Source organism: Narcine bancroftii, chromosome 12 (genome assembly GCF_036971445.1).
Source record: "Narcine bancroftii isolate sNarBan1 chromosome 12, sNarBan1.hap1, whole genome shotgun sequence".
Classification (NCBI taxonomy): Eukaryota; Metazoa; Chordata; class Chondrichthyes; order Torpediniformes; family Narcinidae; genus Narcine; species Narcine bancroftii.
The window spans coordinates 36,818,509-36,845,210 of record NC_091480.1 but is presented as its reverse complement, the minus strand read 5'-3'; the positions used below and the strand labels follow the sequence as shown (position 1 = coordinate 36,845,210).

The window sequence follows — 26,702 nt, the reverse complement described above, 5'->3', positions numbered from 1 at the left end:
ATAAGTTGAAAAAAAACATTCTGATGGACCAGGGCCCAACTGAACAACCTCCCATGGGCTACATTATGAAGTATCCTTTCATGTTCACCAGTGTGATAGTACAGACCTATCGCCAATGTGTGTAGTTGCAGTGTCTGGAGTGTGATGACTGTGTTTGCAGCGGTTGGCTGAGAGCTTGGCCACACCTACTGTCTGGGCCTTGAAGGGTTGTGTCCCTGGCCAGGTCGGATCATTCCGGACTGGTCGGCCACCTGCCTTTTGCGAATAAAAGCCTTGGTTTGGATCAACAAGTCTTTGGTTCTTTCGACGAGTTCTACAATCAGACAAAAAAAGAACAAGCAGTGGGCTTACTAAAACAAGTAAGGATCTGGGAAGACTTTTAAAATAAAATTTAGACATACAGCATACAGCCATTTCAGCCCACGTGTTCATGCCACCCAATTTACACCCACACCCCTGGTATGTTCAAACAGTGGGAGTGAACCGGAGCCCCCGGGGAAAACTCACGCAGACACGGAGAGAATGTACAAACTCCTTACAGAGCGCTAAATATGAACCCCGGTCCCAATCACTGGTGCTGTAAAGGTGTCGCGATAACCGCTATGCCAACTGTGCTGGCCCAGCTTCTTAAGCTGTCTCTCAGGATCGAGGATGATTCGCTTTCAAGCCTCTTTTGAGAAATGGAAAATGCTCACATGTGAATATTTTTTAATGTGGGTTGGCAGTTTATACTAGCTGCTGTATAGTTGTGAGAGACCAAAGCATCAAAGAACATCCAAGGCAAATGGAGACCAGTTTCTGTTAGACAAGACTTCAGCAATTGAAGTACGACCAACTACACAAAGACTGAAGTTGCCGAGACTGAAGACTTTTATTTACAAGAGATGGACAGCATCCCTGTGTTGGTCACTCACACTGACCCAGACTCAAACTGGGCCCAGACTTATGGCATGATAGTCATCATGGGGAAGAAAGGGGGAGGAATCACAAGCCAGCCAGTGAGAGCAGGGTCAACCAGGAAAGGTCATGACATTTACATAGGGCAAATATATCTTTCTTTCTTTGGCTTGGCTTCGCGGACGAAGATTAATGGAGGGGTAATGTCCATGTCAGCTGCAGGCTCGTTTGTGGCTGACAAGTCTGATGTGGGACAGGCAGACACGGTTGCAGCGGTTGCAAGGGAAAATTGGTTGGTTGGGGTTGGGTGTTGGGTTTTTCCTCCTTTGGGGGCAAATATATACAATAATGGTTTCACCACATTTACCTCTTCTTTTTTTAAAAAAAGAACATCCCAAGGGGTGTGGTGTAGTTAACCACACCTCATAAGTTCAGTCTGTCCAGTGGTCTTCTTTGGCGTTGTGACTGGTGAGTCTTTGCCGGTTTCAGCTGGTCTATCTCAGTTGGCCTGGCCAAAGTGCTTGACTAAGTCAGGTGGGGTGGGGGTGTGAGCATCGACCATCAGCTTAGCAGGAGTGGTGAGCATTAGGAAGGTGGGCTCTGGAGAGCTGGGGGGAGGGTACCTGTTAGCTGGTTGGGGGATCCTGATGTTCCTGCGTGTGCCAGGTCCCTGATAGATACCGTGTCCTCATGCCCATCTGGGAATGCCACATAGGCATACTGCAGGTTTGCATGGAGCAGCTGTACTTTCTCAACTTATTTGTCCTCATATGCCTACGAAGTTATACCAGCCCCGGGGACATCAGCCATGTAGGTAAGGTGGTTCCTGACGCTGATCTCCTGGGGAAGGTAAACAGTCTCTCATGAGATGTCTCATTGGTGGCCATTCACAGGAGGGACCGGATAGCGTGGAGTGCCTCTGGGAGAAACTCCTGCCAGTGGGGAACGGGGAGGCCCTTGGACTTTAAGGCCAGTAGTACTGCTTTCCAGACCGTGCCGTTCTCCTGCTCTACCTGGCCATTCCCTTTGGGGTTATAGCTGGTGGTCCAGCTAAAGACGATGCCCTTAGACAGCAAATATTGACGCAGCTCATCACTCATGAAGGACAAATCCCTGTCACTGTGGATGTAGCAGGAGTATCCAAAAATGGTGAACAAATTGTTCAAAGCCTTTTTGATGGTAGCTGCAATCATGCCCAGGCAGGGGATGGCAAAAGGGAACCGCGAGTACTCATTGATGATGTTGATGAAGTACATGTTGCAGTTTGTGGAGGGTAGGAGTCCTTTGAAGTCCAACTTAGATGTTCAAAGGGGTGAGTGGTCTTGATCAGATGTGACCGGTCAGGCTGGAAGAAGCGCCTGCACAAACTCTGTAATTTCTGTTCAGCATCCTGATGTCCTCGACGGAGTAGGGGAGATTATGGGCCTTGAAGTGAAAAAGAGGGTGATCCCGGGGTGGCAGAGGACATTATGCAAGGCCTGCAGGCAATCAATCTGGCACAAGTTGAGCTTTCCGGGCCGGTACAGTATGACCTAATTGTAGGCGGAGAGCTCGATTCTCCACCTCAGGATTTTATAATTTTTGATTTTACCTCACTGCTGATTATTAAATGTGAAGGTAACTTCCCATTGTCAATCAACAGGGTAAAATGTTTACTGGTGAGATAATGTCTCCAGTTTTGTACCGCTTCAACAATAGCCTGATACAGGAGTGCTGGATCTCGGGACCCTGGAGGGTGCATGATAAAAATGCTACAGGCCTGCCCACCTGGTTAAGTGTGCCGACCAGGGCAAAGTCTGACGCATCTCTCTCCATCTGGAACTGGATAGATTCATCCACTGTGTGCTTTGTGGTCTCTGCGATATCGGCTTTGATACGTAGAGTGCCTCGTGGGCTTCTGCCGACAGGAGGAAAATGGTGGCCCTGATGAGGGGTCAGGCCTTCTCCACGTAGCTGGGGTCACACTGAGAGTAATGAGAAAAAGCCCATGCACCTTTTCAATGCCTTGAGGCAGAGGGGGAGTGGGAGTTCTAGCAGGGGGCGCATGCAGTTGGGGTCGGGGCTGATGACTCCATTCTCCACAGTGCAGCCTAGTATAGCCAGGCAAAGACACATTTCCCTGTGTTATATGTCAGATTTAGGCATTTTGCAATGTGGAGAAATTTCTGGAGGCTCCTATCATGGTCCTGCTGGCCCACACTAGTGATCGTTCACCATCTGTTCCATCTCTCTCTGAAAGACTTGACACTCCATTTGTGACTCCAAAAGGAGACCCTCAGGAAATGGTAAATCCTGCCATCCACCTTGAAGGCAGTATAGTGGCGGTCTTCGGGGTGAATGGGAGCTGGTAGTAATGCAGACTTAAAGTCTATGATGGAGAAGACCTTGTATTGTGCAATCTGGTTCATCATGTCGGCTATATGGGGAAGGGGGTGTAATGTGCGTCGAAAGAACCAAAGACGTCGATCCAAACCAAGGCTTTTATTAACTAAAAGACTGGAGCATATCACAAGTAGGTCGACCAGTCCAGAATGACCTGGTCTGGCGAGGAGCAATCCTTTAAGACCTGCCAATAGGTGTGGCTACACTCTCAGCCAATCACAGTCATCCTACACTACCATCTGTACATATGTAGATATGCACATTGGTGATAGAATCTGTACTATCACAGGAGGTATGCATCCAGCCGGCTGAACCTATTGATGGTCTGGGCTCTCCAGGGGCTCATACTCTGATCTATCATCCCCTCAGCGAGGAAGCTTCTCACCTTTGACTTAATAAGGCTCTGTCCTTGGCGCTATATCACCGACTTTTAGTGGCGACAATCTTACAGTTCAGGGTGAGATTGGCGAACAGAGGTGGGGGAGAGATCCGGAGTGTAGAGAAACCGCGTGTCAGACGCAGAGATTGGCTGCTGGTTGGCCATGTGGTGGGGGAGGGGGCGAGTGGTTTAAAAAATGCTCATTACAGACCATGGTACTCCATAGTGACGCTCTTCAAGTTGCCCTGGAAGTCTAATCACAGTAGGATGGGTGCATGGGGCTGTGGCAGTACGAGGAGTGTAAAGTCACGATATACCATGCCCTGGACAGTCTGCGTTACTGTACAACTGCCACGAGCCTTTGCTGAGTGGGATTTGGATGCTAAGGAGACACTGTGACTCACGGACTTCATCCCAAGGGAGCAGTGTTGTGCAGTGTTTGGGTGAATGTAGCTTTCAGTGCTTCTACTGTCAAATAGGCAAGCGGTGGGGCGGCCATTTACTTGAATGCCCATCATGGCCCTGGAGAGTTGATGGGGTCTGTCCTGATTCAGGGTTACTGATACTAGCATCAGTTTGTCATCTGAGGAGTTCTGTTGAGTGCCGGCAGTCCAGTAAGATGGTGCCTGAGATATCGGCCCCCATGGTGCGCATACAGCCCCATCGTCATTCACCGGAAGAGTAAAAGGAAAAGGCGGAAGTGACATCAGTGGTCTCAGTGGTACGCGTGTGCAGCTGTCCCATGTCCCCAGAAGTGACCACAATGGTTGCCACATTTGCACATGGCACTGCTGGACTTTTGGGTTTGTTTGGACTTACAGATCTTCGTGAAGTATCCTTTCTTCCTGCAGTTGGAGTAGATGGCATCCTTGGCAGGGCAGCATTTCCTCAGATGCTTAGCCTGCCCGCAGAAATAGCACATCGGGTGGTCGCTAATGGCAGCAGTGGTCAACTTAGGACAGGATGGGGTTTGCCATCCTGCCTCCTGAGATGGCGGCCACATGTTTGCTGGAGAATGATTCAACATTGTGGTTGGCTACCTTTAAAATGTTCGCCAGTTCGATGGTTTGAGGTAGGCTCAATTGTCTCTTCAAGTAGCCTCTGGCTCACATAGTTGGAGTGGACACCTGTTATGCAGGTGTCTCTGATCAGCAGCTATGTGTGCTGTTCTGCACTCACAGCCTGCCAGTTGCAGTCCCTTTCAAGCTCCTGAAAGGGGGGTGTGGCAAGATGGCGTAGAGTCTAGACATGCAATCTCGACCTCTCTGGCTAGACTTTTAAATACCCGTTTTTTAACCCTTTGTTTTCAAGTTTAAACTTTTTAAATTTTAGTTTAAAGTATTAAGGAATCATTATGGCCACTAATGGTAAAAAGACTAGACCTCAAGTTCAAAAGAAGTTACATTTTCGAAGTGTTGAAGATTTGGGGCCTAGATGACTTGAAATGGCCCCAGGCTCAATTTCTTCATTGCCTAATTCCCAAAGATCGCCTGTGGGGGCTGAAAAAAAACCTATTGCTCACCAAATGAAGGGTGGCACTGGAATTACCTGTTCTGCGGAAGAAGGTGCGTGTTCCCAAGAAGTGGACCTCGATTTGGAAAGCATTTCGATTTCAATGGAGGGAACACGCAGGAAGACGACTCTCCAATGTTGGAAATGCATCAGGTAGCATTTCAATCTGAAGAAATCATTTTTCTTCGTGAATTGATGAGAAAACAGCAAGATCCGGGGGGAGACCAGCGGCGACCCCCGAGGAAGTCGGGGTGCCGTTGCTGGGAGTCCAGACCCACAGTAAAACTTTTAAAATGCCTTCTGTTGAATTGCAGCAGGAGCTGCAGGAACCTTGTTCTGCCACTATGTCAGAGAGAGCAGAGCTGAGATTTACGGATTCACAGTGTATGCAATTAAATGCAGTTATTCAAGCTGTTATAAAACCTTTGTTGACATCTCAAATTAATGAAATGGTTCAAATAAATGCTGGTATAAGTTCAGAATTAAATATGGTTAAGACACGTGTGGATGCATCTTATGAAGAATTTAAAAAATTTCAGACTGCTTTTTTGGACTGTAAACAACAAGTGATTTCTAACACAGAAAAAGTGTTGAAGGTGGAAACAGTCATAGAATTAAGAAATCGTGAGAAGGAGCTAGAAAGAAAAATAAGATTATTTGGAAAACCTAAGCAGAAGGAATAATGTGAAAATTGTTGGTTTGCCAGAAGATATAGAAGGACAAGATCCTCTTCGTTTTTTTAAAGACTGGATTCCGCAAATATTAGGGCAAGAAATTTTGTCTGGTTGATTGGCACTGGAAAAAGCCTATAGAGCTTTAAGAAGAATACCCTCAGCTGGTCAACCACCGAGACCGGTAATAATTCGATGTCTGAGTTATTTGCATAGAGAAGCAATACTTCGACTTGCAGTACAAAATGCGAGACAATGACAAACCCCATTATTGATTCAGAATAGCAGAGTCTTTTTTTTATCCTGATCTGAGTCAAGATGTCATTCAACGTCGACGTCGATTCAATCCAGTTACAGAAGTTTTGTGGCGTAAAAGTTATGTCTGCTTTTCGTTACCCTGCAGTGTTGAAGGTGTTTTACGGAGACTATCAATTTTGGTTTTTTGAAACTGATTGTGAAGCAATGAATTTTGCTGACTCATTGCCAGATATAAGAGGACAAAGACGTAGTCCACCATTGTCTCCTAAAGAAAAAATTGGTAGCTCTGGAAACGGAAGAAGTGGCAGAAATGGGAAAGAAGGAAATGGAAAGAGTCTACCTCCTTCCGAAATGGGATCTTCAAGATTGGAGTCTTTTGGATGAAAAGAAAAGTTTTTTTATTCTATTTTTCTTTTGTTATCATGATATTTTGATGTTACTGATTGTTTGGCTGGGGAGGGAGAGATTTGCACCAAGTTCTTTACTAGTCATCAGCCACTGGTGGGTGACCCACACCCAATTTTTGTTTAGGGGATTACTACCTTTTGGTAGTTTTTTTGGGGGGGGGATTTTCTTTTTTTCCCTTTTTCTTTATTACTTTTTTTAGCTTTTAATTTGTGATTTTTTTTATTGGAGGGCCTATATACGTTGATCTGAATTTTTATATATATTATTGGTAATAATAGTAGATATTGTCAAAGCTGAGGTTTGCTACTTTTAATGTTCAAGGATTAAACGTAAACAAGTCTTGGCGTATATTAAGAAAATGAAAATTGATATTTCCTTTTTACAAGAAACACATTTGAATGTGAAGGAAAGCATGAAATTAAAAAGGAATTGGGTTGGGCATGTATATTCTTCTTCATTTAATTCTAGAGGTAAAGGTGTAGCAATTTTGATACATAAAAATTTATCTTTTGAATTACAATCAATGGAGGAAAAGGCAGGATGTATTCTTAAATTGAATTTTAAGATTTTTAGTGAATTTTGGACTTTACTTAATATTTATGCTCCAAATGCAGATGATGAAGTATTTATTTCAGATGCATTTTTGTGTTTGTGTCAAGCTAATGATAATATTGTAGTTGGTGGTGATTTTAATTGAGTTTTGGAACCTTTATTAGATAAATCTCCGAAGAAAGTTAAAAAATCTAAGATGGCAATCCAGGTCCAAGCGTTGATGAAAGCTCTTAATTTGGAGATGTCTTAATCCGACAGAGAAAGATTTTTCCTTTTATTCATCTAGACATGAATCGTTTTTAGTATCGGCACATTTACAAGGGAAAATACAACAAGGAATATAAAAGTAGGGTGATTTCAGATCATTCTCTGTTATACTTTACATATGAAACTGCTGGGAAAATTCAAATAGCTTATCGTTGGAGATTTAATACAATGTTGTTAAAAAATACAGAATTTATTGATTAAAAAAACAAATTAATTTCTTTTTGAAAGAAAATTTGTAAAAAAATTATACAAAAAAGTTTGTATTATGGGATGCTATGAAAGCCTATTTGAGAGGATAAATAATTATTTATACTTCTAAAATAAAAAAGAATCAATTAAATCAGAGTCTTGAATTAGAGAAACAGTTTGATGAGTTAGAAAAGGAATTTCAGAAAGATGCTATGGAAGATCAGAAAATAGAATTATCTAGGGTGAACTTTAAATATAATACTTTGCAATCTTATCAATTTGAATGTGTGATTAATAGGACTAAACAATGGTATTACGAATGGGGAGAGAAAGCACATAAGGTATTGGCGTGGCAATTAAAGAAAGAACAGATATCGAGGACTATTAATGCTGTTAGACGGAATTCTCTTATTACTTATAAACCTTGTGAGATTAATGATAATTTTTATTCATTTTATAAAATGTTATAAACATCTGAAGGAAAACAGGAAACTGGATCGATTGATTTCTTTTTATCACAGTTGAATTTACCAATATTAGAGGATGGAGATATACAGGAGTTAGAAGAACCATTTACTGATTCAGAAATTAAAATGACTATGATGGAAATGCCGAACCGTAAATCGCCTTATGATGGATTTTCGTTTAAATTTTATAAAATTTTTAATGATGATTTCTACAGTGTTTGGGGATGTATTAAGTCAAGTTGGAGAAAATTATGATTTACCTGAGTCTTGTTCTAGTGCTTTAATTACAGTAATTCCTAAAAAAGATAGAGATCCTTTGAAGGTATCTTCATATAGGCCAATTTTGTTGTTAAATGTAGATTACAAAATAGCTAAAATATTAGCGAATAGACTGGCTAAACTTTTACCAAAGTTGATTCATATTGATCAAACAGGTTTTATAAAGAATAGATATGCTTCAGATAACATTTTGCAAGTGATCAGTTTGATTAATAGATTTCGACAATCTTTAGATCATCTGATGCAGAAAAAGCATTTGATAGAGTTGAATGGAATTTTTTGTTTAAAGTTTTGGAGAAAGTTAAGTTTGGTCCTTCTTTTATTGGTTGGATTAGGGCTCTATATAGTAAACCGGTAGCTAGAGTATTGACGAATGGTTTGATTTCGGAATCTTTTAAGTTAACTCGATCAACTCGTCAAGGTTGTCCAGCATTGTTTGATGTGATTGAACCTTTAGCACAGTTGATAAGACAAAATACACAGATACAAGGTATGAAAGTTTTAGATGAGGAGTATAAAATTAATTTATTTGCTGATGACGTATTGGTGTATTTAATAAACCCAGCTCAGTCACTTTTGCATTTGAAGGAATGATTAATACAATATGGATGACTTTCTGGATATAAAGTTAATTGGGAAAAAAGTGAAATATTACTGGTAAGTGAAGGACATTATTCAGTTTATAAGAATATTATTAATTTGAAGTGGACTGATCGAATTAAATATCTGGGTATAATTTTGAATGTTAATTATCAATCTTTATATAAATTAAATTATGTTCCGTTAATGAAAAAAATTAAAACTGATTTGATTAAATGGAAAGATTTACCTATTAATTTAATGGGAAGGATAAATACAATTAAGATGAATATCTTTCCACGTATACAATATTTGTTTCAATCTATTCCGTATTTACTTGATAAAAATTTTTTTCGAGATTTAAATGGAATAGTTAGGGAGTTTTTATGGAGGGTTAAATTTTCGAGAGTAGCTTTGAATAAATTAACTTGGAAATATGAGTTAGGGGGAATTATGTTTACCACATTTTCAAAATTATTATGAGGTAGCCCAACTTAAATTTATTAGTTCATTGATGGATTTGGTACGGCCTCCTAGTTGGGCTAAAATTGAGACGGCACGTATTTCTGAATTTGAAATACATCAGTTGTCAGAGGTGGAATATGAATTTGTTACAACAATATAATGTGCCTATACTAAAACATTTAATGAAGTTATGGATAAAGAAAAGTAAAATGATAGGTTCTAGGGGTAAATTATTGACTTTGATTCCGTTGTATAATAATCAACTTATTTCTTTTTCAATACATAATCAAAGTTTATTGCATTGGAGATTTAAAGGTGTGAAACATTTGGGAGATTGTTTTAAAGAGGGTAAGTTTTTATCTTTTAATCAGATGAGAGAAGATTTTGGTATTGATAAGAATTCTTTATTTCTTTATTATCAAATTTGATCTTTGGTAAAATGTATGTTTGGTAGAGAGATGATTTTCCTAAAATGACTAAATTTGAGACTTTTCTTATGAAGGTACCAGAGAAGGTTATATTTCATATATGTATGAAATATTACAGGATGGTATGGATAAAAAAGGTTGGTATAGATCTAAAATTAAATGGGATGCGAATATTGGTTTTATTTTTTTTTAAGAGGATTGGTTAGATATTTGTTATGATAGTGTAACTAGATTGATAAATGCATGTTATGCAATGATTTATTACAATTTTTTACATCAATTATATTTGAAACCTGAAAAATTAAAAATATGGTTTTAATGAATCAGATTTGTGTTTTAGATGTGGTGATACAGTTGGAACTTTTTTCATGCTGTTTGGTCATGTATACATATACAGTCTTTTTGGAAGAAAATACAATCATTTTTAAAATATCTGTATAAGATTAAAATAGTTTTAGATCCAACAGTATTTTTATTGGGTAGTTTGCAACCTCTGAAAGGCTTGGGATTAGATAAGTTTCAGCTTGCTTTTGTATATTTAGCTTTATCCATCGTGAAAAAATGTATTGCTAGTATGTGGAAAGATACAAATATGATTGATATTAATAGATGGCACAATGAGATGAAATATTGTTTAATAATGGAAAAAATTACGTAGGTTTCACATGATAATTATAATTTTTTAAATAATAAGTGGTTGTTACAACGTTATGACTTAGAATTGTTATACACACTAGTGAAACTGGGAAACTTATTGTGTTGGCTGATGAATTGTCCAGGGCAACCGTACAGAGTGAAGCACACAATGAGAGTTCCACAGAAACAGAAGGGAATCTCCACGTGAATCTGATCATTGAATCTCTTCCCGTATCTGACATGAAATCCAAGCCAATCGCAGCTGAAACAGAAAAGGACACAGTTCTATTGAAGGTCATCAAGAATTTGAATAAAGGATGGCCTAGTGGTGAATGTCAGCCATACTACATCAGAGCAGTGCTTAGCATTGTCAATGGGCTTCTACTCAAACAGAGCAGAGTTATCATTCTTTAATCACTGTGACAAGATATGCTGAAAAGTTTGCATGAGGGGCACTTTGGAATGGAAAAATATAAGAGGGTCAGAACTGCTGTTTACTGGCCAGGGATAAACATTAACATTGACAGAATAGTCTCAAGCTGTGAGACCTGTCTGAAACATCAGGCAAAGGAACCCATGATCATAACTGACTTACCAGAGCAGCCATGGCATAAAGTTGGCGCTGATCTGTTCCACCTGATTGGATGGAAAGAATTACCTGCATATTATTGACTATCTATTGAACTATCCTGAGATTATGCCACCTCCTAACATGTCTGCTGCTTGTGCCATCAAATATATGAAATTGATCTTGGCAAAACATGGAATTCCTCAAATTGTCTACAGTGACAATGGACTGTGCTACAGTGGTAGAGAATTCCACTACTTTGCAGAAAAGTATGATTTTCGACGTGACTTCAAGTTCTCTGCATCCCCGGTCAAATGGTAAAGCAGAGAAAAGAATTCACATAGTGAAACAGCTGCTCAAGAAACCACTAGACAGTGGGTCAACTCCTTATTTAGCTCTGTTAAGTTATCGAGCTTCACCACTTGAACATGGCATGTCACCCACTGAGCTCCTGATGAGATGTAGACAACACACAACTTTTCCCTACTCTGCGGATCAAAAAAGAACAGAGCAAACAGAAACAAAAGAGTCTGCAAAGGAGACATAAAGCAAACTACGACATCAACAAGAAGCTTCGAGCCACTGGCACAATATGACAGACTGAGACTCAGAGATTCCAACACCTGGGACAAGCAGATCACTCTTCTGGAGGAAGTAAATCCAAGATTCTACACTGTCAGAACAGGGGATGGTCAAATACCGAGGAGGAATCAAAAGAGCCTGCTGAAAATGCAAGAGACACTGCATGAACAGACAATCCAGCCTGCACAGCAAAAGAGGAAACACCACCAGTGTTAGACAGTAGTGGACCAGGAGGGCCGACACAAGCAACTTTGTTGACAAGATCCACATACATTATCAAAGCACCTGACAGGGTGAATCTCCAAAAGAAAAAAGAACTGCACACTTATAGTTTGTGCTGCTGATATTTATGTTTATGTTGGTGCTTAACTTTAAATTGAAATAAATCCTGTATTAGTGTTTAATATTGCTAGATCGAACATCTTTAGGAAAGGAGAAAGGAATTTGTTGACACTGTGGCTGAAAGTCAAAACACAAAATGCTGGAGAAGCTTTAGCAGGTCAGTGTCCTTCATGTAGCAAAGGTAAAGATACATATTTGATGTTTCGGCCTTGAGCCTTTTGCTGCAGGATGCTGTTGTCCTGCTGAACTTCTCCAGCATTTTATGTTTTGACTTCAACCACAGATTTTCGTGATTTACTTCCGACTGCTGCAACCACTCTGCAAAAGCTCTTCAACGGATGCCGACCCCAAAGTTTGCCTTTTGATTTCCAAAGGGAGTTCCGTGGGATTCTCTCTCACTGCCCGCAATCTGTAGAAGGGCTCGAGCCCGAAACGTCGGTCCTGTATCTTTACCTTTGCTACATAAAGAGCGCTGTTTGACCTGCTGAGCTTCCCCAGCATTGTGCGTTCGTACTTTAGGGAAAGGGGATGTGGTGATAAGAGTGCCAGCGATACTCCTGAGCACTTGAGGGAGCCGGCGACACCTCGGGTTACAAACAAAAAAATGGCTGCACCACGAGGTTGTGAGTTATTAATAAAATATCATCATATATTGTGTATAATTTACTCTCTATATTGTATGTTTTAACATTTTAAATACAATCTTCCAAACAATATGGTTAATATAAATGAGCCCAAGGTTCTTTAGTACTTAAAAGAAACAGCACATCGTGTTTCACTCATGAAGGTGGCTGGGTTCTTCCTCCTCTCCCCACATGGCCATCCCCGCTTACTTTCAGTCACCTTCGCCCCATCCTCGCACAACCCTCCGCGCAGTGGGCCCAGGCCCACGTCCAACATTCGCGCCCAGCGCGCACGCGCGCTCCACGCCGCGTCACAAGCCGCGCGCCGCCTTCGCCGGCGCGATGACGTCAGTGGCCGGAGGGGAAGGGTCGGCGCCGGTTGAAGCGGGGCCTCCGGAGAGCGAGCTGCGTCCAGCCATGGCTTCCAAGAGTCGGGCTGCTTCGAGGGACGGAGTGAAAGGTCACGCGGCGGCGCCGGTGGCCGGGGCCGACAAGAGCTGCGTCCTGTGCTGCCAGGAGCTGGAGATTTACGCCGTGGGCAAGTGCGATCACCCGGTCTGCTACCGCTGCTCCACCAAGATGAGGGCCCTGTGCGGACAGAGGTACTGCGCCGTCTGCCGCTTGGAGCTCGACAAGGTAAAGGGAGAGCGTGGGGGGAAGGGAAGGGGGGGAGGAGGAGGAGGAGGAGGAGGGGGGGGGATCAGTCAGCACCGCAGAGGAGGGCAAGGAGGGAGCCCGGCCCATCTCCGGGGGACACAGGCCGGCGGGATCCTCGCACCTCGTCGAGAGTCTTGACATTGATCTTAACACCTGGTGCAGACGGGCGGGTGAGTTCACAAACCTGGGCCCGACGAAGTAGCTCGCCCACTGATTGATGTTTTAAACTCGGGCACCAAGTGAGGTGTTTCCCCTCACCTTCCCCTCCCCCCTCCCCCTCCCCCTTCCCCCTCCCCTTCTCCCCTTCCCCCCTTCCCCTCCCCCCCTTCCCCTCCCCCCTTCCCCTCCCCCCCTTCCCCTCCCCCCTTCCCCTCCCCCCCTTCCCCCCTTCCCCTTCCCCCCTTCCCCTTCCCCCCTTCCCCTTCCCCCCTTCCCCCTCCCCTTCCCCCCTTCCCCTTCCCCCCTTCCCCTTCCCCCCTTCCCCTTCCCCCTCCCCTTCCCCCTTCCCCCCTTCCCCTTCCCCCTTCCCCTTCCCCCCTTCCCCCCTTCCCCTTCCCCCTTCCCCTTCCCCCCCTTCCCCCTTCCCCTTCCCCCCTTCCCCTTCCCCTTCCCCTTCCCCCCTCCCCCTTCCCCCCTTCCCTTCCCCCCTTCCCCTTCCCCCTTCCCCTTCCCCCCTTCCCCTTCCCCCCTTCCCCTTCCCCCCTTCCCCTTCCCCCTTCCCCTTCCCCCTTCCCCTTCCCCCTTCCCCCTTCCCTTCCCCCCTTCCCCTTCCCCCCTCCCTTCCCCCCTTCCCTTCCCCCTTCCCCTTCCCCCTTCCCCTTCCCCCTTCCCCTTCCCCTTCCCCTTCCCCCTTCCCTTCCCCCCTTCCCCTTCCCCCTTCCCCCTTCCCCCCTTCCCCTTCCCCCCTTCCCCTTCCCCCCTTCCCTTCCCCCTTCCCCTTCCCCTTCCCTCCCCTTCCCCTTCCCCCCTTCCCCTTCCCCCCTTCCCCTTCCCTCCCTTCCCCTTCCCCCTTCCCCCTTCCCCTTCCCCTTCCCCCCTTCCCCTTCCCCCTTCCCCTTCCCCCTTCCCCTTCCCCCCTTCCCCTTCCCCCCTTCCCTTCCCCCCTTCCCCTTCCCCCCCTTCCCCTTCCCCCTTCCCCCCTTCCCCTTCCCCCCTTCCCCTTCCCCCCTTCCCCTTCCCCTCTCCCCTTCCCTCCCCTCTCCTCCCCCCTCCCCTCTCCCCCTCCCCTCCCCTCTCTCCCCCCCTCCCCTCTCTCACCCCCCTCCCCTCTCTCCCCCCCTCCCTCTCTCCCCCCCTCCCCTCTCTCCCCCCCTCCCCTCTCTCCCCCCCTCCCTCTCTCCCCCCTCCCCTCTCCCCCCTCCCCTCTCTCCCCCCTCCCCTCTCTCCCCCTCCCCCTCTCCCTCCTCTCTCCCCCCTCCCCTCTCTCCCCCCCTCCCCTCTCTCCCCCCTCCCCTCTCTCCCCCCCTCCCCTCTCTCCCCCCTCCCCTCTCTCCCCCCCCTCCCCTCTCTCCCCCCTCCCCTCTCTCCCCCCCCTCCCCTCTCTCCCCCCCTCCCCTCTCTCCCCCCTCCCCTCTCTCCCCCCTCCCCTCTCACCCCCTCCCCTCTCTCCCCCTCCCCTCTCTCCCCCCTCCCCTCTCTCCCCCCTCCCCTCTCTCCCCCTCCCCTCTCTCCCCCCTCCCTCTCTCCCCCCTCCCCTCTCTCCCCCCTCCCCTCTCTCCCCCCTCCCCTCTCTCCCCCCCTCCCCTCTCTCCCCCCTCCCTCTCTCCCCCCCTCCCCTCCTCCCCCCTCCCCTCTCTCCCCCCTCCCCTCTCTCCCCCCCCTCCCCTCTCTCCCCCCCTCCCTCTCCCCCCCTCCCCTCTCTCCCCCCCTCCCCTCTCTCCCCCCTCCCCTCTCCCCCCCTCCCCTCTCTCCCCCCTCCCCTCTCTCCCCCCCTCCCCTCTCTCCCCCCCTCCCCTCTCTCCCCCCCTCCCACTCTCCCCCCCTCCCCCCCTCCCCCTCCTCCCCCCTCCCCTCTCTCCCCCCCTCCCCTCTCTCCCCCCCTCCCCTCTCTCCCCCCCTCCCCTCTCTCCCCCCTCCCCTCTCTCCCCCCCTCCCCTCTCTCCCCCCCTCCCCTCTCTCCCCCCTCCCCTCTCTCCCCCCCTCCCCTCTCTCCCCCCCTCCCCTCTCTCCCCCCCTCCCCTCTCTCCCCCCCTCCCCTCTCTCCCCCCTCCCTCTCTCCCCCCCTCCCCTCTCTCCCCCCCTCCCCTCTCTCCCCCCCTCCCTCTCTCCCCCCTCCCCTCTCCCCCCCTCCCCTCTCTCCCCCCCTCCCCTCTCTCCCCCCTCCCCTCTCCCCCCTCCCCTCTCTCCCCCCCTCCCCTCTCTCCCCCCTCCCCTCTCTCCCCCCTCCCTCCTCCCCCCCTCCCCTCTCTCCCCCCCTCCCCTCTCTTCCCCCCCCTCCCCTCTCTTCCCCCCCCTCCCCTCTCTTCCCCCCTCCCCTCTCTTCCCCCCTCCCTCTCTTCCCCCCCTCCCCTCTCTTCCCCCCTCCCCTCTCTTCCCCCCCTCCCTCTCTTCCCCCCCCTCCCCTCTCTTCCCCCCCTCCCCTCTCTTCCCCCCCTCCCCTCTCTTCCCCCCCCTCCCCTCTCTTCCCCCCCTCCCCTCTCTTCCCCCCCCTCCCCTCTCTTCCCCCCCCTCCCCTCTCTTCCCCCCCCTCCCCTCTCTTCCCCCCCTCCCTCTCTTCCCCCCCCTCCCCTCTCTTCCCCCCCCTCCCCTCTCTTCCCCCCCCTCCCCTCTCTTCCCCCCCCTCCCCTCTCTTCCCCCCCCTCCCTCTCTTCCCCCCCTCCCCTCTCTTCCCCCCCCCTCCCCTCTCTTCCCCCCCCTCCCTCTCTTCCCCCCCTCCCCTCTCTTCCCCCCCCTCCCCTCTCTTCCCCCCCCTCCCCTCTCTTCCCCCCCTCCCCTCTCTTCCCCCCCCTCCCCTCTCTTCCCCCCCCTCCCCTCTCTTCCCCCCCTCCCCTCTCTTCCCCCCCTCCCCTCTCTTCCCCCCCTCCCCTCTCTTCCCCCCCCTCCCCTCTCTTCCCCCCCTCCCCTCTCTTCCCCCCCTCCCCTCTCTTCCCCCCCTCCCCTCTCTTCCCCCCCTCCCCTCTCTTCCCCCCCTCCCCTCTCTTCCCCCCCTCCCCTCTCTTCCCCCCTCCCCTCTCTTCCCCCCCTCCCCTCTCTTCCCCCCTCCCCTCTCTTCCCCCCCTCCCCTCTCTTCCCCCCCTCCCCTCTCTTCCCCCCCCTCACCCTCTCTTCCCCCCCCTCCCCTCTCTTCCCCCCCCTCCCCTCTCTTCCCCCCCCTCCCCTCTCTTCCCCCCCTCCCCTCTCTTCCCCCCCTCCCCTCTCTTCCCCCCCTCCCCTCTCTTCCCCCCCTCCCCTCTCTTCCCCCCCCTCCCCTCTCTTCCCCCCCCTCCCCTCTCTTCCCCCCCCTCCCCTCTCTTCCCCCCCTCCCCTCTCTTCCCCCCCCTCCCCTCTCTTCCCCCCCTCCCCTCTCTTCCCCCCCCTCCCCTCTCTTCCCCCCCTCCCCTCTCTTCCCCCCCTCCCCTCTCTTCCCCCCCCTCCCCTCTCTTCCCCCCCCTCCCCTCTCTTCCCCCCCCTCCCCTCTCTTCCCCCCCCTCCCCTCTCTTCCCCCCCCTCCCCTCTCTTCCCCCCCCTCCCCTCTCTTCCCCCCCCTCCCCTCTCTTCCCCCCCCTCCCCTCTCTTCCCCCCCCTCCCCTCTCTTCCCCCCCCCTCCCCTCTCCTCCCCCCCCTCCCCTCTCCTCCCTCCTCCCTTTACGTCTCCAGTAGTGCTTTGAACTAAACAGGGATCACACCTTTTTTTTGTGCTGTCAGCTGCCGCCTTTCCAAAGACGTTGATGTATTTCGAAATGTGGGGATGCGGGTGGAAAGCAGAAACGGTGTTGTGTGCCTTGATTTGATCGGATCTTGTTTGCCAGTAGTCAATAATATCCGGATCTTGAGAGATCCTGTTTTTTTTTTAAATTAAAAAAAACCTTACCACTGTGTTTCGCAACTTTCCTAAGTTGACTTTTGGCAACGCGCTCAAATGTCACATGAATCAGTATTACCGTCAGTACAGACGTAACTCGTTTTTCAAGAGACATTCGCTTTCCTAGACGGAAGAAGTGGGGTTCAAAGGCCGAAGGTAGACTTTTGCATTAAGATTTTGAATCGACTGATCACGATCATTTGCGTGACAAAGGAATCTTGTTTTTACTAGATCTGTTTAAATTTATTTGAACGTTGATTTTTTTTGCTGCTGCTGTGAATTGCTGGTAATTTGTACACCTGACCGCCAATTTACAGGTATCATCACATTGCTCAAAGTTCCACATTTGTGATGTTTTCATCATTGTATGTCTTCTCTGCCCATCTACCAACACTCCTACTTAGTGGGACTTGATCTTGCCTATGACAGCTCCTCATTCCCTCCAAATCCACATGCATGAGTGCCAGATGTGACTGCCCTTTTGTCATTATTTAATGTAGAACCGTCTCTGTTCTAATCCTAGTCTGGGACCTTTCCCCTGCTACATCAACTGTCTTATACCCATGCAGAACTAGACAATTTTATTAGCTTCGCTGTTAGTTTCTCTGTGAATTTACTTATTTCTGACATCTTTGACCCCCTTCCTGGATCTCTGTCTCCATCTCAAGAGACAAATTATTCATGGACAACTATTCTAAACCCATGGACTCCCAGAGCTACTAGATTATATTTGCTCCTTGTCTCTTGTAAGGATGCTATTCCTTTCTCTTATCTGCCTCCACCACGTGTTCTCAGACTGAGGACTTCCAATCCAGAATGTGAAATGTTCCCTTTCTTCAAGAAACATACTTTTATTCCACTCTCGAGTTGTTATTGATCTGTACTTCTCCCATTTCGTGTCCTTTACACCCCACCTTCCACCACCCCCCAGACCTAACAAGGAGAGCATCTCCTGTGTCTTATCTTTCTACTCCACCCAGCCTCTGCATCTGATACATTATCTTTGCCACCAACTTGATTGGGCACCAACTTTTACCACCAGCTTTATCTTTCCTTACCTACTCCTACTCCACAGTGCATGGGTGCCCAATTTTTTGCAGAGATCCATCTCCATGACACCCTGGTTCACTCTTCCCTCCCCATCCATCTTTCCACCTTCTAAAGTACTTCACCTTCACAGCAAGTGCAAGAGTTGTCCTTGTATCTCCCTCCACACCTCCATCTGGGGCCACAAGAGAACTTCAGACAAGGCACATCATCCAGCCTAATCTGCTATCAGTGCAGTCAGCATGGCCTCCTGTACATCAAGGAGTCAAAACGTAGATGAGCAATGTTTCACTGAGCACCTGGACTCTGCCTGTCGGTCAGAGCTACAACTCACAGATAAAGGCACTAAACAACAACTGAGGCAGGGCATTCTCAATTATCCATGGAACAAAGAGCCACCTCTACATGGGCCATGAAATTAGGTTTCCAACTAATGAAGGGATTTGATCCTCTCTTTGAAGTGCATTAAATATGACATCTCTAGACAAGTGGGCCAATTTATTCTGGGTAGAGATGATCTGTTTTATTGGTCACATGCAGCCTTTGTTTTTTTACTTTTTTTAAAAAAAAAATTAGTATTCTTCATGTCAATGTACTTTTTTTCCCTCTTGATCTTCGCAGGTTGTCTTTGTGAAAAAAATTGCTCCTTTTTCAACAATAGCAACTCATCAATTCCACCATGAAAAGAAATACGACATTTATATTGCCGATGGAAGGATTCATACCCAATTCAGGTTTCTCACATTCACTTTTTTCAAAATTATGATCCTCTTCTAATTCCAGTGTTGCTTAATTAATTTTTCTTCATGGCTTTTTAAAGTTAACTGAAATGATATTTTTGTGAGTTCAGTCAGATTCTTGAGTATAGATGTGTGTTCTCTGTGCATATTGGATTTTGAGATTGAGGCAAATTTGGAACCATGTTTTGTTTCATCATATAAAAATAGATGGAAATGAAATTGAACAGGTTTCCTTCATGGTGAATGGTATAGTATCCAGACAATCAGTGTGGTCAGGAACAAAAAGGAGTATGTTGTGTGTTTTACTGGTAACTAACTTTACCAGTTATAATTGTGAAGAAAATTTGCCTTTTATAAAAATAAATATGACTCGTCTCCATAATTTAAAATCTTTCTATTTTTCTCCATTCCCTGATTGACTAACTCTTTGAAAAATATCTGAATGATATATTAAAAAAAAATTTGAAAGTAGAAAGCAACTCTAAGATAATTTCTTAACAGGTGACTAAGTGTTGCACATTATATTTTACAAAAAAAAAAGAATTTGAATTTTTACACTATCCATTGTCTCTCTATCCTTTTGAAGAATTGATTGGGAGATGTGATCTTGTGAGCAACTGTAAATTTCTGGTACTCCTTTTAATTCTTCATAAAAGATTAATATTCATGGAAGGCATTGCTTCTTAATATGCATGTTTTTCAGAAGTTCCATGTTTTCCTCCCTGCCACAAGTTGAGCATTATTTTTGCCTGAGCTTGGTTTAACTTGTTGCGTAGTTTTGGTGTTGCAGCTCAATTTTTTACTCTGTTTACATTAGACAAATACTCCTAAGCATTTTTAGATGGGATTAGGTGAGACACATCAATTTTGAGATTTATTTCACACATGCATTATTTTTACAAACAGTTAAATCAATATATTCAATTTATCATACTAGAAACAGATGTACCAGAATTATACAGTCTCTAATTTAAAGTTGAACTGGTAAATCCATGGTTAGAGTGACATTAACTAGTGTTACAGTGATGGGGACCCGGGTTCGAATCCAGTGCTGGCTGTATGGAGTTTATACGTTCTCCCTGTGTTGGCCTGGGTTTTCCCCACGTGCTCTGGTTTCCTCCTATCCTCCAAAGCATAAGGAGTTGTAGGTTAATTGGGTTTAATAGGGATACATGGGTTTAAATGGCTAGAATCAGCTTCTACTGTGTTGTAACTAATATTTAAAGTTAAAATTGAGCAAAACTGAAAGATAAATATTTTGAATTCAGTTTTTTTTTTGTTTCATTCTTAATTTGTTTCTAAAATTTCTGTTAGGAAACTCCTGCAGTATGACTGCTCAGTATGTCTTGAGTCAAGACCCTTTAATACTTTTGAAGATCTGGAGCAACACATGAGGAAACAACATGAGATGTTCAGCTGTAAGCTGTGTGCAAGACACCTCCAGGTGAGTTACCTGATTCTAGTTTAAAGTGTTGCAGGTAAGTCGACATACCTGCCACTTTTACTTTCTTTTGTGCATGTTTTTTTGTATGTATATTCCTATTTTGCTCCCAAGAAAACTTCTGTTCATTATTACTGACTCCATGTGTTGGTGATCTGCTGTTTTAAATTATTACAATTTTTGATGAAAATAGACCTGGGCTGCTTAAACTGGTGAAGCTGAAGGAATAGTCAAGATGAGACAGTGTACCTCTTTTTAGAGGTTGTAATATTGCATCGGCCATTGTTCTTCCAGATGGGAAAGGGTGCTGGCTTACACGGTGCTGTCTAATAAACTTAAATGCCAGTATACCTTGTAGATGGCCATGATGTATTGCTGGTGGAAGGAGTGGGTTCTTAGTTAGAATATGGTCTGCTGATATAAGCTCCTTTCTCCTGTGTTTTTTTTACCCCCTGTTTCTTGGGATGTTCTAAAGTGCCAGTGGAGCCAGTCATTTCATAGCTTGTTAATAAGTGACCAACATTCACAGCTGCATGTGACAGGATCTTATAAATTTGGTTGTGAAATTGCTTAAGACTGTCCAAGCATCTTACTTTGAGAAGTACCTGGTGTTGTTCTTGGCATTGCTATTACTGAATTCTTCAAGCTGGAGAAAAACTTTTTTTTGATGAGTAAAAGATGCAATGAGTCACAAGTTTGCAGGTTTTGAGTCTGATTACCCACAGTGCATGGGTGCCTGATTTAAATTTTCTAAATTAATTCTTTATAGATCCTAATAACAATAAACGTTGTCCTAATTCACAAAACTAATAGGAGTGGATACTGGACAGGGTGGTTCTGAAATTATGCATCTATTGTTGATGGATTGTTTTCTATCACTTTAATTTCTCTCTTCCCCACACCCCCCCCCCTTACACCCACCACAAGTCAGATCTGCGAGTTTTGTACGACACCTGAGTCAATAGCTACTGTTGTTGATCCACTCTTGAAGAACTATGAAATTCCTAAGCAAGTACAGATAGACCCTGACTTACAATGGTGTTCAGTTCTAGGACTCCCATTGTAAGTCAAAAATATCGTAAGTTGAAAAAATACCACACTCTACCATTTTTTATAATTAAACGATTGGGAGTTTGAATGCGTGTGGCCTGGGTGTCGGGAGTTTGGATGCGCTTGTGGATTTGGAAACTGATGCGCTGCACAGGTGGCTGGAGAGAAAAAGCTGAAAACTTTACTCAAAAGCTATAGAGACTGCTAGTGTGGTTGCATCACAGCGTATGCTGAACTCTACTCTCACACGATGCTGCAATCGCCCAACATTGGGAGAGAGTAGCGCCATGCACTGCGTATCGCAAGTGTGGGAAACATCAGAACTTAAAATTGATTCAGACCGTTGTAACAGATTCTGACCATTGTAACTTTGAAATATCTTAAGTCAGGGTCTGTCTGTATGTGCGGTGTCCTTGCTTTCCTTCACTTTCCATTGATTCAACAGCTAAGGGAGAATGATGGGTAGTTGTTTTTTTACTCGTATGGACTTGAAGCTATGGAATGTGGAGATTCTAAAGGTTATTCCTTTTAGCTTAAAGCTTGGCAGGGTAGATATAGAGATTTTTCTTTGCTCTCATTTGGGTGGCCAGAACCAAGGGTCTTTCAATCAAATTTGAAGATTATGCAGCGGTGAGAATAAATTTCTTCATCTGAAGCTTATTAATAAACCTTTGGCATTCTCTGCTTTGAAGAGTGCCTAAACCTCAAAGTGAGGTTGATTGTGCCAACTGTCCAGTATCAAGTGTTCAGTTTTATTCCATTCTTGTGGGGTTTTTTCCCCCTAGTGGTTTGTAATCCATAATTGAGATGTTATGTCAGAGTTGACAAACCTCTAAATTTGTTGGTTTAGAATAGTGTTAGCCAGATTGGTTAATAACTGTAGGTTTCCTTCCCTTAGAAATAGTGAACCAGATGTTTTGAGCCAATCATACCTACTGTGCCAGTTTGTTTTAATGTATATTTACTTAAATTGCTGAATTGATTTTCCCCTGAAGAAATTTGATCAGTGCAAAGACTTGAGGATGAAATCAATATTGCCAAACAAAATGAAATATTACAGTTAACCCGAGGTTAAAAGTTAATCCGGTGCAGTATGAGACAGCAAAGCTTCACTCCAAGATTAACTCAATGCCTTCTATACCCAATTTGACCTCCTGAACAAGGAAGAACCACTGCGCACACCCATGTCCCCTGATGACCCTCTACTCTCATTATCTGAAGATGACGTACAGACTGCCTTGAGTGAAGCCAAGGAAAGCTCCCAGTCTGGATGGAGTACCCAGCCGAGTACAATATATTCACAGATATCTTCAACTCATTCAGACAGGGAGTGGTAACTAACTGTTTCAAACAGGCCTCAATCATACTGATAACATGCTTAAATGACTTCTGACCAGTGGCACTTCCACAGTGATAAAGTGCTTTGAGAGGCTGGTGTTGAAGCATATCGGCTCCTGTCTGAGCAGCAACATGGATCTGTTCCAATTTCCCTCCCCCAGCAACAGGTAGGTCTACAGCAGATGCCATCTCATTGGCTCTTCATAAAAGACAAAAAAGACTCATTCATCAGGATGAACTGCAGCTCAGCATTCAACACCATCATCTCATCAAAACTGATCAGCAAACTCCAAGATCTGGGTCTCAGTACCCCATTGTGTAGACCACAGTTAGAATTAGTTAGATCTCCTTCAGGGTCTACCATACCAGAGCACCACAGCTGCACACTTAGTCCCCTGCTCTATTCGCTTTACACATATTTCTGTGTGGCTTGGTACAGCAATGCCATCTACAACTTTGCTGACAAGTGGGTTGTATAACAAGAGTGGATCAGTCAGCATAGAGGAGGGAGATTTGACATTGGCTGAATAGTGTACGAACAACCACCTTGCACTCAGTCACCAAACCAAGGAGCATATTTTGGACTTTAGGAAGGGAAAGCCAGAAGTATGTGATCCAGTGTATCAGAGTTGGAGAAGGGAGCAAATTTAAATTCCTCCCCCCCCCCCCCCCCACCAATCTGACTCCACCAGACTTCTGTACTGAGCAGTCAGTTTGTTTACATTTTTATTTTTGTCTACATATCTTAAGTCCAGTTTTGCAAGTAGAAATTCTGTCTGGCCCACAGGAAAAAGAATCTCAGGGTTGTATGTGATGTCATGTATCACATTTTGCTGCTTTCAAATTTATTAATGATTTTTATTTCTGTAAATCAATGCGCTTGGGGCGGGGGGGGGGGTGGCGGTGCTGCTGCAACAAACCCACGGGCAGCGGAATTTCAGCGCTCTCCTGTGTGGTCCATTGGCCCAGTCCTTCTGCATTGGCTTCATTCAGGCTTTAAATGGCCTGTTAAAGGAGTTGGAAGTTGTTTATTTTCTAAATCCTGTGACTATGGGGTCTGGCCCAAGATAGCATCGCCTATGATTGGCAGTGGCCACGAGGGGTTGCGGACTCCAGGCAAAGTAGAAGACTGGTGGAGGGCGCCAGAAAACAAGAAAAAAGAACACCAGAACCCCATCTTCATCTTCCCCCCCCCACCCTCCACCACCAAATTTGGGAAGAAGCAGGGTAGACTACCCACGGCACTGTGACCTTGGCGGTGGACTAGTGAGGGACTCTGAGGATGAAGAATACACAGGTGGCAGGCTGTTGGTACTTTGAGACCAGGTGCCCACGTAAGATGAGGGCTGCAAGTGACTGCAGTCAAAAGACATACACCAGGCTGAGGGTTGCTGAAGACTGGCTGAAAGGTACCAGGTGTCAGAACCCGGATGTGAGAAGGGTGCTGGAGGCTTCCTGATCATGACAGAGGTGTGCATCTGGAGCTCCAATTGCTGATGGTTTGGACTGAAGGCTATAGAGGCTTCAGGAGCTCTGGAGCTGAAGCCATGGACATTTAGTAACTCTGTGAGTGGGGGTGGAGGGGGGAAGACTCTTTTCTTTGTATTTCTCTGGCTGGAAGGGGCACTGGGCAATTTTTGCTGATTGTGAATCTTTGTCTCCTTGTGTAAGACTAAAAGGAAATTTTGTGTAATATATTTTCTGTTTTATTACAGGACAATAAAATAATCTTGAATTGTAAGGAATGGTTTGTGTCATGATACTGAAAATGCAATTAATTCAAATTCTGTTTCAAAACTTTAGAACTACAGTAGAACCCTTGGTATCTGGCACATGGGGATTGGTAGATACTGGATGAATGTATTTGCCAGTTGCTTGAAATTGCATATTGCATGATTGGCGAACTAATTGCAAGGTGCACCAATTTTAAACCCATATTTTTGCCTATTTCTGTGTTTATTTTTATTACTGATTGCTTGAATGTCAGATAACCAGGATTTTACTGTATATACAGTAGTCAAGTAATATTCAATCCTATGTGAAAGTTGATTTTCTGCCTTTTTTTGGGCCCAAAAATTGCGTATTTTCTGTATATTCCATGTAAAAGTCAGCTGCCCACCCATCGAGCTCTTGACGCCCCGGTTGTGGATCTTGGCCTTGAACACCCACCCATTCAAGCTCCCGATGCCTTGAATGACATAGGTGCTTGGAAAATTTTCAAAACCTGAGGTGGACACCTGTACAAAAGGCTTTTAGTTTTAGTCTTCAGAAGTATTTTTAAATCTGGATATTTTGACATGATAATGACTATAATATTCCTTTTTTTCCCCTTCTTCACCTGAGATGAAGGGCCCTGGCCCAAATCATTGTTTACTCCTTACTTCCTAAAGATGGTGCGTGACTTGCTGAATTTCTCCAGCATCCTTGTGTATTGCACTTGACCCCAGCATCTGCAGGCTTTCTTGTTTAAGACCTTTTTTTAAAAAAAAAGTTGAGTAACAGTTTTTACATTAATGCTTTCAATATTATAAATGTTTTGGTTTAACTTTATGTTGGTAGTCCTATAAATTTGCATGCATTTAAATGTTATAATTCTTTGCTTTGTTTTAATGTGGTTTTGATTTGAGTGACATTGGAACTTTCAAATATAAATGTATAATACATCATTTCACAAAAGTTAAATGTTAAATTATTTTCAAGTAAATTTGAAGACCAAAATTACCTATATGTAAGAATTCTAGTTCAGTAAGAAGTTAATTACTAATTAATACAGTTTTGTACATTTATCCTATTGTATTGCAAAGCAAAATGGATGCCTTTACTATTGTTGGTGGGTAAAATTTATATCATCATGACGGTTTTTCAGATTTTCAGTTATGAACGAAAATGGTACAGTCGGAAGGACCTTGCACGGCATCGAATACATGGTGACCCAGACGATACTTCCCATCGTGGCCATCCTTTGTGCAAATTCTGCGATGACCGTTATCTGGATAATGATGAATTACTTAAACATTTGAGGCGGGATCACTATTTTTGCCATTTCTGTGATTCTGATGGTGCTCAAGAATATTATAGGTGAGTTCAGGGTAAATAGTGGTATTGGATGTTGCAGCTGCCCAAAACAATGGAGAGCACGATTGTGGTGTTTTTTTTAAAATGAAATTAATGGAGCCATCAAGATATTTGCTGAAGTGCAGTTCAACTTGCTTTTAACCCAAGAAAAACAGATCTTTTCATCAAGGATGGCTGTTTGCAGCACAAAATGGCTTCTTGTAAAGCATTTTTCTCGACTTAAAGGATGACCAGTAAGTGGAAATATCATGTATTATTAGTATAGTCAGTTTGTCTAAAGTTATTGCAGGTGATTTGTATGAGCTTGACCAAGAATGTGATTATGTTCTATATTGATATTTGATGCAGAAAATTTAAAAAGACTAGTTTTCCTTCTTTCAGTTGCAATGTTTTCAACATCACATTTCGCAAGAAATCTTCTCAACTTTGCCATCTTTTTCCTGAAGGCATCTACCTAATTCAAATGGATCTAAGTGATTTTTTAATACTTTATGTTCTTCCATTATTAAATGAGGAGAACACATCATTGACTCTTCTTTTTTTTTCTTTGGCTTGGCTTCGCGGACGAAGATTTATGGAGGGGTATCTCCACGTCTGCTGCAGGCTCGTTGGTGACTGACGTCAGATGCGGGACAGGCAGGCATGGTTGCAAGGGAAAATTGGTTGGTCGGGGTTGGGTGTTGGTTTTTTCCTCCTTTGTCTTTTGTCAGTGAGGTGGGAGGTTGCTGCCTGCCAAACTGTGAGGCGCCAAGATGCACGGTTGGAGGTGATATCAGCCCACTGGCAGTGGTCAATGTGGCAGGCACCAAGAGATTTCTTTAAGCAGTCCTTGTACCTCTTCTTTGGTGCACCTCTGTCTCAGTGGCCAGT

At 45.3% G+C, this 26,702-nt stretch overlaps 1 protein-coding gene and 1 long non-coding RNA gene across 4 annotated transcripts in view; one reads left to right on the top strand and one right to left on the bottom strand.

The window, feature by feature from the left end:
* Nucleotides 1–10,351: 10,351 nt before the first annotated feature.
* On the bottom strand, nt 10,352–13,099 carry LOC138747390 (uncharacterized). Its single transcript, XR_011347470.1, has 2 exons — nt 12,695–13,099; nt 10,352–10,631 (listed from the first exon to the last, which is right to left on the bottom strand). It is a non-coding gene; the product is annotated as an uncharacterized lncRNA (long non-coding RNA).
* Nucleotides 12,813–26,702, top strand: part of znf598 (zinc finger protein 598) — a 53,059-nt gene continuing 39,169 nt past the window's right edge. For 2 of the 3 annotated variants that reach the window (XM_069906547.1, XM_069906549.1), the window contains exons 1-4: nt 12,813–13,120; nt 18,810–18,922; nt 20,243–20,372; nt 25,624–25,835. In XM_069906547.1, the coding sequence (XP_069762648.1) occupies nt 12,827–13,120; nt 18,810–18,922; nt 20,243–20,372; nt 25,624–25,835 (749 nt within the window). In that variant the 5' untranslated portion in view covers nt 12,813–12,826. Of the gene's footprint in view, nt 13,121–17,203; nt 17,298–18,809; nt 18,923–20,242; nt 20,373–25,623; nt 25,836–26,702 lie in introns of those variants that run through there. The other variant, XM_069906548.1, reaches the window with a different exon arrangement.